Below are 13,681 nucleotides of genomic sequence, written 5' to 3'. Positions count from 1 at the left end.
GTTGTATCTTTAGGTCCGTGGCAAAGCATCTTTAAAAGAGCCCTATGAGCAGTCTGTCCATGCACGGTGGTGAGAGCACTGTGACATAGAATAGAGAGTGTCACACTGACAGATGTTTTTTTCCGGGCAGTTGCCATGTGTGACAGGGAAACACAGGGTGGCAGCTGTGTTTCCTGGAGGGTCTGTAGTCCAAGAGAGACTTCTCTCTCTCCCTTGATAGTTTGAGTATAGATTACCTGAAGGGTAGTAATTTGATCAGAAATCCCGGGTGATATTTCATGGCTGAGTGTTTTTAGAAATTAGGAGGAGGAGGGGTGTTTTAAAGGTCTTCATCCTAGATTTAGTTTATGTGTTTTCTGTATTAGTAGCAGTTTAATAAAGTTTTTTTCTTTGTTATTAAGCTTGAGCCTCCTCTGCTCTGTTCCTGATAACATCTCACAGCATTTATTTAGAGAAGGTACATTTTCATGGGGACGCTGGCATTGCGCCAGTGTCCAACCATGACAAGTTGGTTAAGCCAAATTGCCGGGGTCTCATCCTTCTCCTGAGTACCATCAAAGGCCAATTTCATGTTGCTTCCCCTAGGGATACTCTTTGATCCCTCTTATCATGAGGGACCAATAGTCTCTCATGTTTTGCCTACCTTCTTGTTGGCTGGGACTCCAGTTGGGGTCCACCCTGGTTCCCTGGGGGCCCCAATCCACCCTCTCTTTCCCATATCTTCACCCCTGCTGCTCAGATCATCTGGACCTTTCTCAGAAAGAACAGAATGCTTAGAATAGCTCAGGTCTCCCCAGGTACAAATACTCAGCCCTAGAAATTGGTCCAACTGGCTAGATATTCCAACGGGGTCTTCCACTAAATTTCTTAGCTCTTTCCCAAATCCCTGGACTTCAGAAGCTGCCAAAGGTGCATCCACAAACCTAACTCCCCCAGCTGCTCTACCCATAGGAACCCCTCTAAGGGGAAAGAGCCCCTCCACCCTTGGTGCTTTGGATCGGGTGCTACAATACAGCCCTTTTTTCTAAGACACCGGGCAGGGAAATAGTAGTGGAGACAGACACTGGAGGCCAGGGGGCATGCCAGGTGATGAACCAACCCTCGGCAAAGGTGGCCTCAGCTCCCAAGTGGGAGGAGGCAAGGAAACTCCAGCTGGAGAAGGGGAAGAGGGAGTTGGGGAGATGGTTGAGGAAACTAAGGGAAGGGGCGATGAAACAGAGGTGGGAAAATGGGGTAAAGGAATCAGGGACTTAATAGGAGGGGATGAAGGACCAACTGGGGAAACTGTTGGGGAAGTAACAGGAGCAGAAGGGGACAGGCAATCGAGGGGGTCCCATTCCTTTATTTTTCTAGTCTCCCCCTCTCTATTCCCTTTGTCTACCTCTCCATTTCTTTGTAAATTGCATATTCTCACAGTCTCATTATTTATACAATTCTCCAGCCAGCAAGCTGCATGAGATAGTTGTTCTATATCAAGGCCCTCTCAGTTTTTTGGTTTTTTTTTGGTGTTGGTTTAACTGATTACACATCCACTGATCTTGAGTTCCATACCACGGCCACTCTCCCTGTAATTCTAACTTCGGCCATACTTCCTATACTGTAATGTATCATCTTACTCTTGTCTAGATCCGTCATGATCTCCCGAGAATCCCATTAGTCTAACAGTTGCCCCAAGGGGCTGTTAGGGGGAAATCTCTTTGTTTTGGAAGGATTTGCTCCTTTACTATAACCTCTTCCCATTTTCAGGCCTCAAAAACAAAAACCTTAAATAATATATACCTTAAATGGTGCTTCTATCTAAAATGGAATATACTGACAGGCAGCTAAAGCTCATCTGGCCCCTCCCAAGTTCGTATTTTGAATCACTTGACTAGACTTAATCTCTTTTAACTAAATTCCCACTCTTGGTCCTACCCTCTTGGCATTTTACATTGTCTCTTGGCCAGGACAATCACTAGTCGCAATCTCGTCTACTGTCTTCTGTTCTTTTTCTCTTTGGCCTAAGTTTTGAAATTCTTGATGGACTTTCTAGGCTTGTACCCCTGCTAAGTCCTGCCCAAACTCTTACTTGGCCTTTTGCCTAACCTTCTTACTAGGCTTGGGAAGCTTGGTCTCCCTGCCGAGGTAAGGTCGAACGTCCTGCCGAGCCTTACACTCGAACTCCGGCCAAGCCCCCTTGCCTGACTCTCCTACTAGGCTTGGGAAGCTTGGTCTCCCTGCCGAGGTAAGGTCGAATGTCCTGCCGAGCCTTACACTCGAACTCCGGCCAAGCCCCCTTGCCTGATTCTCCTACTAGGCTTGGAAACTTGGTCTCCTTGCCGAGGTAAGGTCGAACGTCCTGCCGAGCCTTACACTCGAACTCCGGCCAAGCCCCCTTGCCTGACTCTCCTACTAGGCTTGGGAAGCTTGGTCTCCCTGCCAAGGTAAGGTCGAACGTCCTGCCGAGCCTTACACTCGAACTCCGGCCAAGCCCCCTTGCCTGACCCTACTTCTAGGCTTGGGAAGCTTGGTCTCCCTGCCGAGGTAAGGTCGAACGTCCTGCTGAACCTTACACTCGAACTCCGGCCAAGCCCCCTTGCCTGACCCTACTAGGCTTGGGAAGCTTGGTCTCCTTGCCGAGGTAAGGTCGAACGTCCTGCCGAGCCTTACACTCGAACTCCGGCCAAGCCCCCTTGCCTGACTCTCCTACTAGGCTTGGGAAGCTTGGTCTCCCTGCCGAGGTAAGGTCGAACGTCCTGCCGAACCTTACACTCGGACTCCGGCCAAGCCCCCTTGCCTGACTCTCCTACTAGGCTTGGGAAGCTTGGTCTCCCTGCCGAGGTAAGGTCGAACGTCCTGCTGAACCTTACACTCGAACTCCGGCCAAGCCCCCTTGCCTGACCCTATTTCTAGGCTTGGGAAGCTTGGTCTCCCTGCCGAGGTAAGGTCGAGCGTCCTGCCGAGCCTTACACTCGAAGTCCGGCCAAGCCCCCTTGCCTGACTCTCCTACTAGGCTTGGGAAGCTTGCTTGCCTTCCTGCCTTTCTGCTTACTCGGGTTAGTGCCTGCTCTGACAGGGACATCCTGCTCTGCCTTCCAGGGACATTCCCCTATCTGCTCTGACGGGGACCTCCATCCATGCCTGCCATGGACATCCTACCTGCCCTGTTATCCTGTCCTGCCTGCTGGGGACATGCCCTCTGCCTGGCGGGACTTGCTGCTCCTGCTTGCTAGGACATCCCGCCCTACATGCCCTGTTATCCTGTCCTGCCTGGCGGGGACATCCCACCTGCCCTGTTGTCCTGTCCTGCCTGGCGGGGACATGACTTTTGCCTGTCGGGGGACATGCTCTCTGTCTGCCACGTACATGCCCTCTCCTGCCTGCTAGGACACCCCGCCCTACCTGCTAGGGATATCCCACCTGCCGTCCTATCCCATCCTGCCGGCGCCGGGGACATGTCCTCTAGGACCTCCACATCCCACCTGCCCTGCTGGGGATATTCCCCTTGCCCTGATATCCAGGGACTTACTTTGCCCATAGGGCAACTCCACACACTCGGAGGAGGACCTGCTTTACTTCTAAGGAGAAGTCTCAGTCGCTCCTGTATTCCACTCGCTTCCTCCCGTTCCAGGCCAGCCCCTTCGCAGGAGTCCGGAAACGCGGTACTAGCGGGTCCCTCTCGCTTCGGGGGTCCGAGCTGCCGGTCCCCGTCTCACTCACTCACTCATTAGCTCGTCTCCCAGTTTTTCTTACCAATCCGACGCTCCTCTGCGTTGCTTGTCTCACGCTGATCCTAGGGTCCGAAGGTAGCCAGCAACTCCCGAGGGTCCCTCGAAGCAGGTGGTCCAGCTGTCCAGCTGCCCGGGGGTCCTCTTTGGGCGTGGCTATCCCGGACGAGCCCCCAAATTGAAATGAACAGGGCTAATGCCTTTATTAATGTTCAGCTCTTTATTAAAAAGATCAGCTGGGCAGGGGGCTCGACGCAGAGCTCGCCCCCGCGGTTGTAGCTTTCCCAGGCAGCCGGAAGGAAGGCGGCGTGCAGAGCCGGTCGCTGGAGTTCCGAGCAGCAGCTGTACTTTCTCCTTTCCTTGTGGCACACTGGTGGCCCGAGGATGAGGAGGCGTGGTGTGCAGAGTCTGTTGCTGAAGTCCAGAACAACAGCTGTCCCCGCTCCTTCCATGGTGGCAGCACCAGGGCTCTCTGTCTCTATCTCCCGGCTTCTCAGAGCCTAATATAGTCTGTTCTTTCTTAGGTGATGGCAACGGTTAAAAGCCAGTCAGGGGATGTGTTTCCCTCTTACTCAGCTAGGGCATTTGTCTAGACTCCTCTACTGTGTTCAGTTTTTGATTTATATTCATTTTATCTCCTAAAAATACTCCCATGATCCTAAGGGGTTTTTATTTGCATGTTAGTCCCAGAATGGCAGCGTGGAGGGGTGGGAGGCCAGGTAGTTTAGAGAAAACAAACAGAGCAATTAGCTAATTAGCATTTCAATATCGGTACTTAGCTAGAGTTAGTAGTTTTCTTTTAGTGTTGCCATGGGAACTAGGAAAGCCCTGCCCGCGTCTCTGGGGAACACCTGGAAACTGTTCATAACAGTTTGGTCTGATGTATGTGATAAGCAGTCAAAAGAATCTATCCCCTTCCACCTAAGCTTGTAACTTCTTTCCCTTTTACAACAGGCAATTTTTGTAAACATTTAACCACATCAAGAGGTTCAGCCTCTCCCAATTTTGCATTCCATGACTCACGTAGTCCTGCAGCAAGAGACCATTTCCTTGCTATTGAACTATAAGGCATATCTTCCCCTCCTGTAATGTCATGCAGGGGTTTCTGGTCTTTCTTCTTTTTTGATTTAAACATTTTGTTCAAATCCTGTCAACTACACCATTTTTGTTTTGCCAATTAATGTGGTTAGCAAAGGGATCAGAACAAAACTACTTATTTAGAGATAAGCTTATTTCTGCTTACTATCCATGTAGCTTATTTCTGTTATTTGCTTATCATCCATGTAATAAATAAGCATAGAAAGGCAATGCATCAAATCATTACTACAAATTACAGTTAGTGATTAAAAAAAGATACATCACCAATTACCCTAATATATTACCATCATCCTGGTCCGTATTTCAGCTGGGGAGCCCTGTTGCAGGAAAGGACCAAAGACATCCTCCTGCTAATTGATAAATCCTGCTTAGCGCTTCTGCTCATAGGTGAGACTTCTGATCCTGCTGCAAAGTTGTTGGAGGTTAGGATTTTTCCTTTTTTTTTTTTTTTTCTTTCTATCAGGGAATTTTCTCCCACTTGTTGTCTAAGAGATTATAATGACCAGTACTTAAGAGACAAAAGAAGAGGCTAAGGTGGGGGGGAGGGGTGCAGCTGGCAGCTCTCTTAGCTGGGGCGGTTTCTCTTGGGAAGGACAGAGATTTTGGCTGAGGGGTGTGGGGCTAGGCTCAGGTCCTTGCTCACTCTCTTGCTCTTGGATTGGAGGGGAATGGTTGAATTGCTGCTACCGTGGGGAGAATTCGCTGCCACTGTGGAGTCCAGCCCCTGTACTGTTTCTTCCTTATGGTGGGTGAGCCTTCGCTTGTAAGAGCAGACATTGAACTGGGACCTTATTAACATCCGCTTGCAGTAGAAAGGACCCTCACCATCTAATCGAGTGCCTCAGGGGAAAAAAACCTGAGACCCCAAACTCCTCCCCCTTCCCTGAGGGTGCGTCTCCCGGCTATGTGCCGCAGCTGTTTGCAGACACCTGGCTGCCGCTGCCCAGCCCCATTATTTTCTGCTGGTGTCTTGGGCTTTTTCTCTACATTTTAACCCAACACCCTGTGCCTGCCAGGACACCCCGCGGCTGCTGTTACGGCTGCAGAGTTTCTGCGGCATTTTGTTTGCTACCCTGGATGTGCCCGCCTCTGCCCTTCCAGCTGCCGCTCAGAGGTTCCTGCTACAGCCCATTCCGCCATCCAGAGGGGCACTGAGAACAGCTGCTCCTGGGGGTTTGTAAAAGAAGCCCCTTTTCTATCTCTTCTGCCAGCTTGCCTGCCATTACCCAGGTGCAGAGAGGCAGCTGACTGTGCATCACAGCACCCCCTGCAGCAACGGGAGAATCATAGCACCTGCCCCACCTGGCCAGGAGCCAACAGTTCCCCTGCCAGCTGTGACCATACCTACACCAAAGGGGAAAGTGCTTGGCAGCCATGAGAAGGCTGTTATTTGGTTTCTGGTTTTCTTTGTTGTTGCTGCCGTTGTGGTTGTTTGGTTGCCTTGTTATACATACTAGTAAAGAAGTGCTATTCTTTTTCCCATATCTTTGCCTGAAAGCCCCCTAATTTCAAAGTTATAATAATTTGGACGGAAGGGGGTCATATTTTCTATTTCAAAGGAGGTTCCCACCTTCCTTGGCAGACACCTGTCTTTCAAACTAAGACAAAAGGGGTTTCACTTTTATATTGTTACTTGTATAAAGGTACATGATCAGATGTTTATTTTGGAACTTTGTGGTCTGGCATACCCATCTGCTGGCCAGGCACCTGGGCATGTCAATCATGAAGCCCCTGTTTTCCTAAAATTGCATGTGTTGTTTTGAAAAGATACATATGTTTAAAGGTTCACACAGTGGTCAACTTTGGTTCAGGCTCCACATAGGGCCTACCACATCACCCCCTGTGCATGGTATGAGGTGGTATAGAATAACCCCAGGGTCCTGGCCTTAACTCATCTGGCTGCTGCAAAAATTAACTCTTTCCTGGCCAGAATCAGGACACTCCTTCAAAGCAAAAGTGACTATGGTACTTGGGTTTCTTTGTTCCTCTTTAGTTTTTACTTTCTCACCTCCCATTTGTGAAAAAACGGAGTAGAAGATAAAGAATTTTTGTAAAGTTTAATAAGGGATTAACTAAGTGACAAAAAAAAAAAAAAAATTCAGCGCTGGGGTGCTCCTAGCAGACAGCCAAAGAACACCAGTGTATGCTGAGATACATGCATATTCATGTATTTCATACATTATTCAACATTCTATCATACTTTCCGATGTTTTGGGAACTCCTTTGTTTGGCTTCTTCACACTGGCTTATCTGCATGACATCCTGTGTGTCAAGTCAATATATTTATTTCTTCTTGTGTTTCCATCCTGCTGTTTCACATCCTCTGATAAGGATTTAGTATGTCCTCCTCTAATTGTCCTCAGGTGCTCTGGTTTGTGTCACGGTTATCACTTGGTCAGGTTGGTCAGTGGATGGCCTTACAGTGTTTTTAGTTACACAAAAGCCTTTTCTACATTTTATGTTTTGCTAGCATCTATAATACAATACATTAATCACACTAGTATTTCCATAAGCGATACATAGATATTATATTCATTACACTACTATTTCTATGAGCAACACAGTGCATACTTAAGCTGATAGATTATATTATATTAACAAGCAGCTAAAAAGAGTTATAATTTATACTATTTCTAAATACTTATAATCACTAACAACATACATAAGCTAATACATAAATGTGAAAGCCAATATTATCTGGTCATTTTTCACACATTTGACTGCACTTTCCACTCCTTGTTCCTGCAGTCTCAAGCCTGACAATTCCTGAAATTTTTACAAGAAAAATCATGAATGAGGGAAGTTGAAAATTCTTTAATGAAAATGAATGTGGAACATTGCAATGTGTTTATGGATTTTCATTGTAATTTTGTATGTGTGCTTTATTTGATGTCCATTTTTGTACTTTGGATTCTTCCTCTCATTTTCTTCCAACAAAACTGAGAGAGACATGAAGATAAAAATACTCATTAGTTTGTCTAATAAGTGTATTTCAGCCTTTTAATTTAACTGTTCAATCTTTAGGTATAATTTGCATTTTGTGTTTTGCTTTCATTTTTGCCATGTTTTATAACAGGAACAGGCTTCCTGGGTGTGTCAGTGTGATGACAATGTGGTTCAAAAACTAGAAACAGATTTCAAGATGACTCTTCAGCAGCAGAGCACTCTAGAGCAGTGGGCGGCCTGGCTTGATAATGTAATGGTGCAAGCATTGAAACCATATGAAGGAAGACCCAGCTTTCCTAAAGCAGCACGGCAATTTCTTTTAAAATGGTCTTTCTACAGGTAATCTTCTAAATTATTTTAGCTATTTTATTATTTACTCAAAAGTATACCATAATAATGTTGAAAAAAGTTATATCAGACAATAGTTCCCAAGAAATGTAGAGCTTTCCCCCACCCCCCCAAAAGATCGGTGTTCTTAACATTAAACACAGTGATATGTGCATCTCAGCAGCAGATAAAATTATCCTTGTATATTGTTTTAAAGGCCTTGTGCAAGTGTAATGAGGTTAGAATTTTATCCTGATTTGGAAACATGCTATGAAATATTTTGGATTGAATAGCTATACAATTTTAAAGCCAATGTTTTAATATTAGTTATTAAAATACCATGGGTTCTATTTTTATTGTGTAGGGACACATTTTTTTTTTATTGTGTAAAAAGAACAAGACAAATGTTCTATGTCATCTGCTGCTGTATCAGTTATCATAGTAAAGCCATTTTTTTCAAAATGGTGCATGATAGCATCTACTTTGTGAGAGTATCATATGGATGTTTTCATTCACAATCTGCATTTTTCTATTATAAGGTATACACAAACTTATCTAAATGTTACAAGTTAAAAATCATACCAATTAAAACCTTTGAACTAGGAATGGGAGCACAACAGACACAATATTTTGAAAGACCACTTTGTTTAAAATTAATAACTTTAATACAATTTTGTTATTTAAAAATTTAACAAAGAGATTCCTTTTGCTAAGATCAGTTTTACATGTGCTCACATATTAGTAATTGTGCATACAGCAAAAAAACCCCTTCCTGCCTTTTTGAAAATTTAGCTTCTAGTTGTGTAATATGGTCTCTAACCATGCTTTCAAAAAAGGGGAGAGACAAATAATTGTCTTTCACAGACATTTCTTTCTGAAGACATCATAAATCAGATGGTTGTGAATAGCATTACTTTATTATTCTTGAAGTGTATATTCCATATGAATAAATTATTAAAGAATTGTGATATTTATTTCATATTTTCCCCTCCATATTTAAATAGCTCAATGGTGATTCGAGATTTAACCTTACGCAGCGCTGCTAGCTTTGGCTCTTTTCATCTGATCCGCTTGCTTTATGATGAGTACATGTTTTACTTAGTCGAACATCGTGTTGCTCAGGCAACAGGAGAAACACCTATCGCAGTTATGGGAGAGGTAAGATAATACACAAGAAATTGGACTGGTGAATTTAGCAATAAATTCAGATATGCATTTTCAGTTTTTTTTAACATTTACATGGACCTATGGGATAGTTTTTAATAATATTTGTAATCTGTTGTAGATTGAGTTGCAAATACATTGGCATCTTCAAATTTGGGTTATATACCTTCATTCATGTTTCACACAAATGAAATGAAAGTAGCACAGAAGGACTTGCAGGATTGGGACATGGCATAATTTCATGCCTATATTTCAATGTATTTTGTTTAAAATAAACAGAGCAAAGTATAAATTCAGAAACACCATGTCTTATATGTGTTTTATGGTATTTGCAATCCGAAGTTTTCCTCACTCTTTTTTTTCAGTAGATCCCCTAACCATTAATTTTGTGTAAGTTGCTTAAGAATTCACATTATCTTAGGAGTTATCATCAAGGAATTGTACTTTTAAAGTTCTAGAAAATGGATGTGGACATACAATAGATAGTTCACTAGACTGAAGCTTGATGTTTTTATACTTGATGATCATTATATAATGTTTAATCTTACTGATAAGTTGTAAGTCACCTTGCATGACTCGATATATAATTTTTTCCTCAGGATATATTAAAAAGTATAATTAAATATTATAAAAATATGCACATTTTCATAGAGATTGGAAGTCTTGGCTTAATTTGTAGTTTGATTAATCTGACATGTAAAAAAAATTACTTTCTGATTAGATACTTAAACTCTGCCATTACATTTATAGCAAAGTATTGCAAGAGTATAATATTGATACATTCTTGTTCTATTGACATAGTATATGTTAAAATGTAATGCTTGTGGTATACTGTGGGACTTCCTAGAATGCTTTGGTAAGCTTAAGACAGATATTATCTTAGAGAGAAAACATGTAATCTAAAGTTTTGAGAGATGAGAGGGGAATAGGGAAGTTGTAAATATTCATTAAATGCATGGCTTCTTGTGTTTTTCTGCATTTACTGACTTGTTGAAATAAAATGGGAAAGACTAAGGCTAGTTCGACAAACACTTGAAGCCATTATGAACTGTCTTTACGGCTGAGAAAAACAGTTTCCTCCCCTCCCATCCCCTTAGATTTGTAGATTGATGCTGGCACAAGTACTCAGACAGTCCTGTGGTTAACTGGATCAGAGAATTAATCCTGTCCAAAATAATCCCTTGGGCTATTTTTATTGGGTTAGTTCTGTCATGTGGTTCTTTGCATGGCCATGTGGAAGACTTAAGGTGAAAGGATGGGTATGAGAAGGTGAGGAGGGCGTATATGTGAGGGAACCTGGTTTAGTGTTCAATGAAGTTTTATCTTTCTCTATTTCTGAAAAGGAGTGAGCCAGGTATGTTTAGAAATATATTTATTTAAATATTGTACTCCTTTTATTTGAGATTAACTAATCAAATTATGCTCTGCAGCTTCTCATTTAAGAGAAGGGTAAAGGACTCAGACAAAGAAAGGGAGGAAAGAAGTTTGAATTTTCACTTGTGAGCAACTTTTCACTTTATTTTTTTATAAGTAAACTAGTCAGCATAATATGCTGTAATAACCATCAACCCTATTTTCAGTGGTGCCATTTATTTACCCTATGTATAGTTTTGCTACACTATAACTGCCTTTAGTGACACACCATTTCAGGAGAACTTTTAAGCAAGCTTTTGGTTAAAGTATTGCAGTTTAAAAATGGACACCGGTCATATTTTCCAGCATTGTACATCAGAAATATCACACTCAAAGCAACAAAGGCCTTGACATAAGTCACCCTAAAAAATGCAAAAACATATGCTTAAGTTTATATCCTATTGGTTTAATTACTGAAAATATTTTAATTTCCTTAATATGAACACAAATATAATGGAATGGAAAATGAAATGGTATACCATGGATGTGACTGCAGTCAAATGCATGCACTTCCATACTAGCCACAAGCCATTAGAGCATACTATTGGCTTTACCATAGATAATCTAAGGTCATGTTTGTGTAGGACTGTGTGCACACTTTTAATTGTTTATTTTGCAGTTTGGTGATTTAAATGCTATATCCCCTGGAAATATGGATAAAGGTAAGCACTCCCAAATGTATAATTTTATATAGAACTAACGTGTCTCTTGGAGCAAAACAAGTTCTTATTTTTGAAAATATAGTTAAGTGGAATCGAAAGCTACATCATAATTTAAATTTTGTGAATATTACTATTATATGGGTACATTATGCTATACATATAGTACATAATAATGAGTAGAATACTCTAGGGCCTAAATAGTTAAAAATTTTTAAATGTCTATTATTTACACAAGAAATGTTCAAAATTTAATTGTATGTTCTGGTAAGAGTGCTGAAGGGGATGGACAGCTGGAAAAAGGAAGATATGATTGGTTACTACACTTTCCTGTGTTCTCATATTTCATGTTATTTGCAAAATGAAGGCCTTTGTATTCAGATTTTTTCCCTTTGTGCTATTTTTTCTTTTCTTTTCTTTTTCTTTTTTTTTTTTTTTTGTGTTTGCAGATGACGGCAGTGAAATTGAAAGTGAAATAGAAGAAGAGATGGATGAAAATGGAGAGCCACAAGCCAAGAGGGAGAAAACAGACTTAAACCAAACATTTCAGGTGGGCTGCTTGCAGCAGCCAGTGCTTGAGAGTGGAATAGAGCAGAGCCTCCTGAACCCAATTCATAATGAGCACATTGTTACAAATACTCAGACTATCAGACAATGCAGTGCTACTGGAAATACATATACTGCAGTCTAATATTGAAGTGCCCCTCAACTGCATTAGCCTTGTTGATGCTGGACTTAATGGGGGAGGTAGGAGAATAGGTCTGAAAGTCGTCTTATCAAATTTTAGCTGTGCTGAACATTACCTTTTATTGGAGTTGTGAAATAAAATGGGTGTATGCATTTTGACAGATGTTTAAAAAAATTGTAAGCAAAATCATTTTACATTGGTTATTCAATATTGAGTTTCCGTAGTTTCAAGTGTCAATGAAGACTTTTGTCAAGCTTTTAATGTTAATGCTTTTTTCCTCTTAAAATTAAAATAACTTATTTTTTTTCATAGTTGAAATATATTTTAATGTTAATTATTTGTCATAATGATTTCATATACATAGATTTTTAATTAGATGCAAAATATTAAAAGAAATACTTTCTTTGACATACTGGATGCATACTCATTTGACCGTATATGCATCAAATTTGTTATAAAAGGTGCTTTTCATTGAACAGAAGACACAATTTTCATGAAAGTTTGAGCGTTTTGGGGGTATTTTTATCATAATGTTGGAGGGTTGGGAAGATCTACTGTTTTCTTTCTGTAAGGAAGAAGTGTTTTCACTACATTTACAAATGCAGCATAAGTGATAGAATTGTAACAATGTGGTAATGTGTACACTGTAGGCACACCTAATTATCTGAACACATGTAAACAATACAAGCTTCCTTTAAAATCAACAGCTCTGGATTATATTTGCATGCCAATTCCTCTGGTTTTGAAGACTACTGATTCTATTTTGAGACCACTGCACAGATACGTCTGGTTGTCAAATAGTACTGTAGTTAATAGAAACTAAACCACAATAGAAGTAACTTGATTTTTTTTAAAGTGTACATGCTACTTATGTTGAACTGGACATACAGGAAAACATTCCTTTTGGATGACTTTCTTCTATTCTAGGCCTGTTCCTACTAGTTTAATTTGCTGCTTTCATAAATTATAATTTATAGAATGTAAGAAATGTAGCAGCCTGCATAATTTTCTTTTAAAAATGTATTTCCTGATTAATAAAGTTAATTTAATTTTTTACAAAAACTTATTAAGGTAGTGTAACTGGCACACCTCCCTTGTACTTATTCCCAATTGCATTAAATTTTGATAGGTGGCTAGATGGATCATTGCTATTTAAGAATGTACATCAGGGATCATTGTACCTCGGCTATTACATGGTGCCTTAAACAGAAATGAAACTAAGATTTAGTATTTTTTGTTATTTTTAATAACTCTTAAAATTTATTCAACAAGGTGTGCCTGTCACTTTCAAATTTCCTAAGTATTAGGGGCAGGTTACATAGTCTTCAAAGAAATAAAGAGGGTTTTATTATTAAGTGATATTTATATCCCTCCTAAAATTGATGCTAAAAATATTTTTTCTTGTTTCTAGCTGAATTTCACTTTATTACAAATAAAATTTGCTTGGGAACTTGAAAAGCAAAACTAGTTTTAATGCCAACTTCAAATCTTGTTAAAGTAAATGGACCATAGTCATAAGCATGGTTATATATTTTAAGCTCTTGTCAGATTTTAATTTTAAGAAGTCAGACTAAATAAATAAGCAGGTACATAATGCAGCACATGTGGCAAGCACATTTCTCTCTCTCTCAGGATTTTTTATTGAGGTGCACAGAGAGAAATGAAAGAGAAAACAATTT

At 41.1% G+C, this 13,681-nt stretch overlaps 1 protein-coding gene across 1 annotated transcript in view; it reads left to right on the top strand.

Annotated features, from left to right (window-relative positions):
• LOC128783025 (transcription factor RFX3-like) overlaps nt 1–12,011 on the top strand; it is a 197,015-nt gene extending 185,004 nt beyond the window's left edge. Inside the window, exons 14-17 of the mRNA XM_053933599.1 lie at nt 7,882–8,090; nt 9,083–9,236; nt 11,275–11,317; nt 11,764–12,011. Of these exons, the coding sequence (XP_053789574.1) occupies nt 7,882–8,090; nt 9,083–9,236; nt 11,275–11,317; nt 11,764–12,005 (648 nt within the window). The 3' untranslated portion in view covers nt 12,006–12,011. The remainder of the gene's footprint in view (nt 1–7,881; nt 8,091–9,082; nt 9,237–11,274; nt 11,318–11,763) is intronic.
• The last annotated feature ends 1,670 nt before the right edge of the window (nt 12,012–13,681 follow it).

This window comes from Vidua chalybeata (genome assembly GCF_026979565.1).
Source record: "Vidua chalybeata isolate OUT-0048 chromosome W unlocalized genomic scaffold, bVidCha1 merged haplotype SUPER_W_unloc_9, whole genome shotgun sequence".
NCBI classification, from domain to species: domain Eukaryota; kingdom Metazoa; phylum Chordata; class Aves; order Passeriformes; family Viduidae; genus Vidua; species Vidua chalybeata.
The sequence above is the reverse complement of the archived record's forward strand: the minus strand, read 5'-3'. Positions and strand labels throughout refer to the sequence as shown.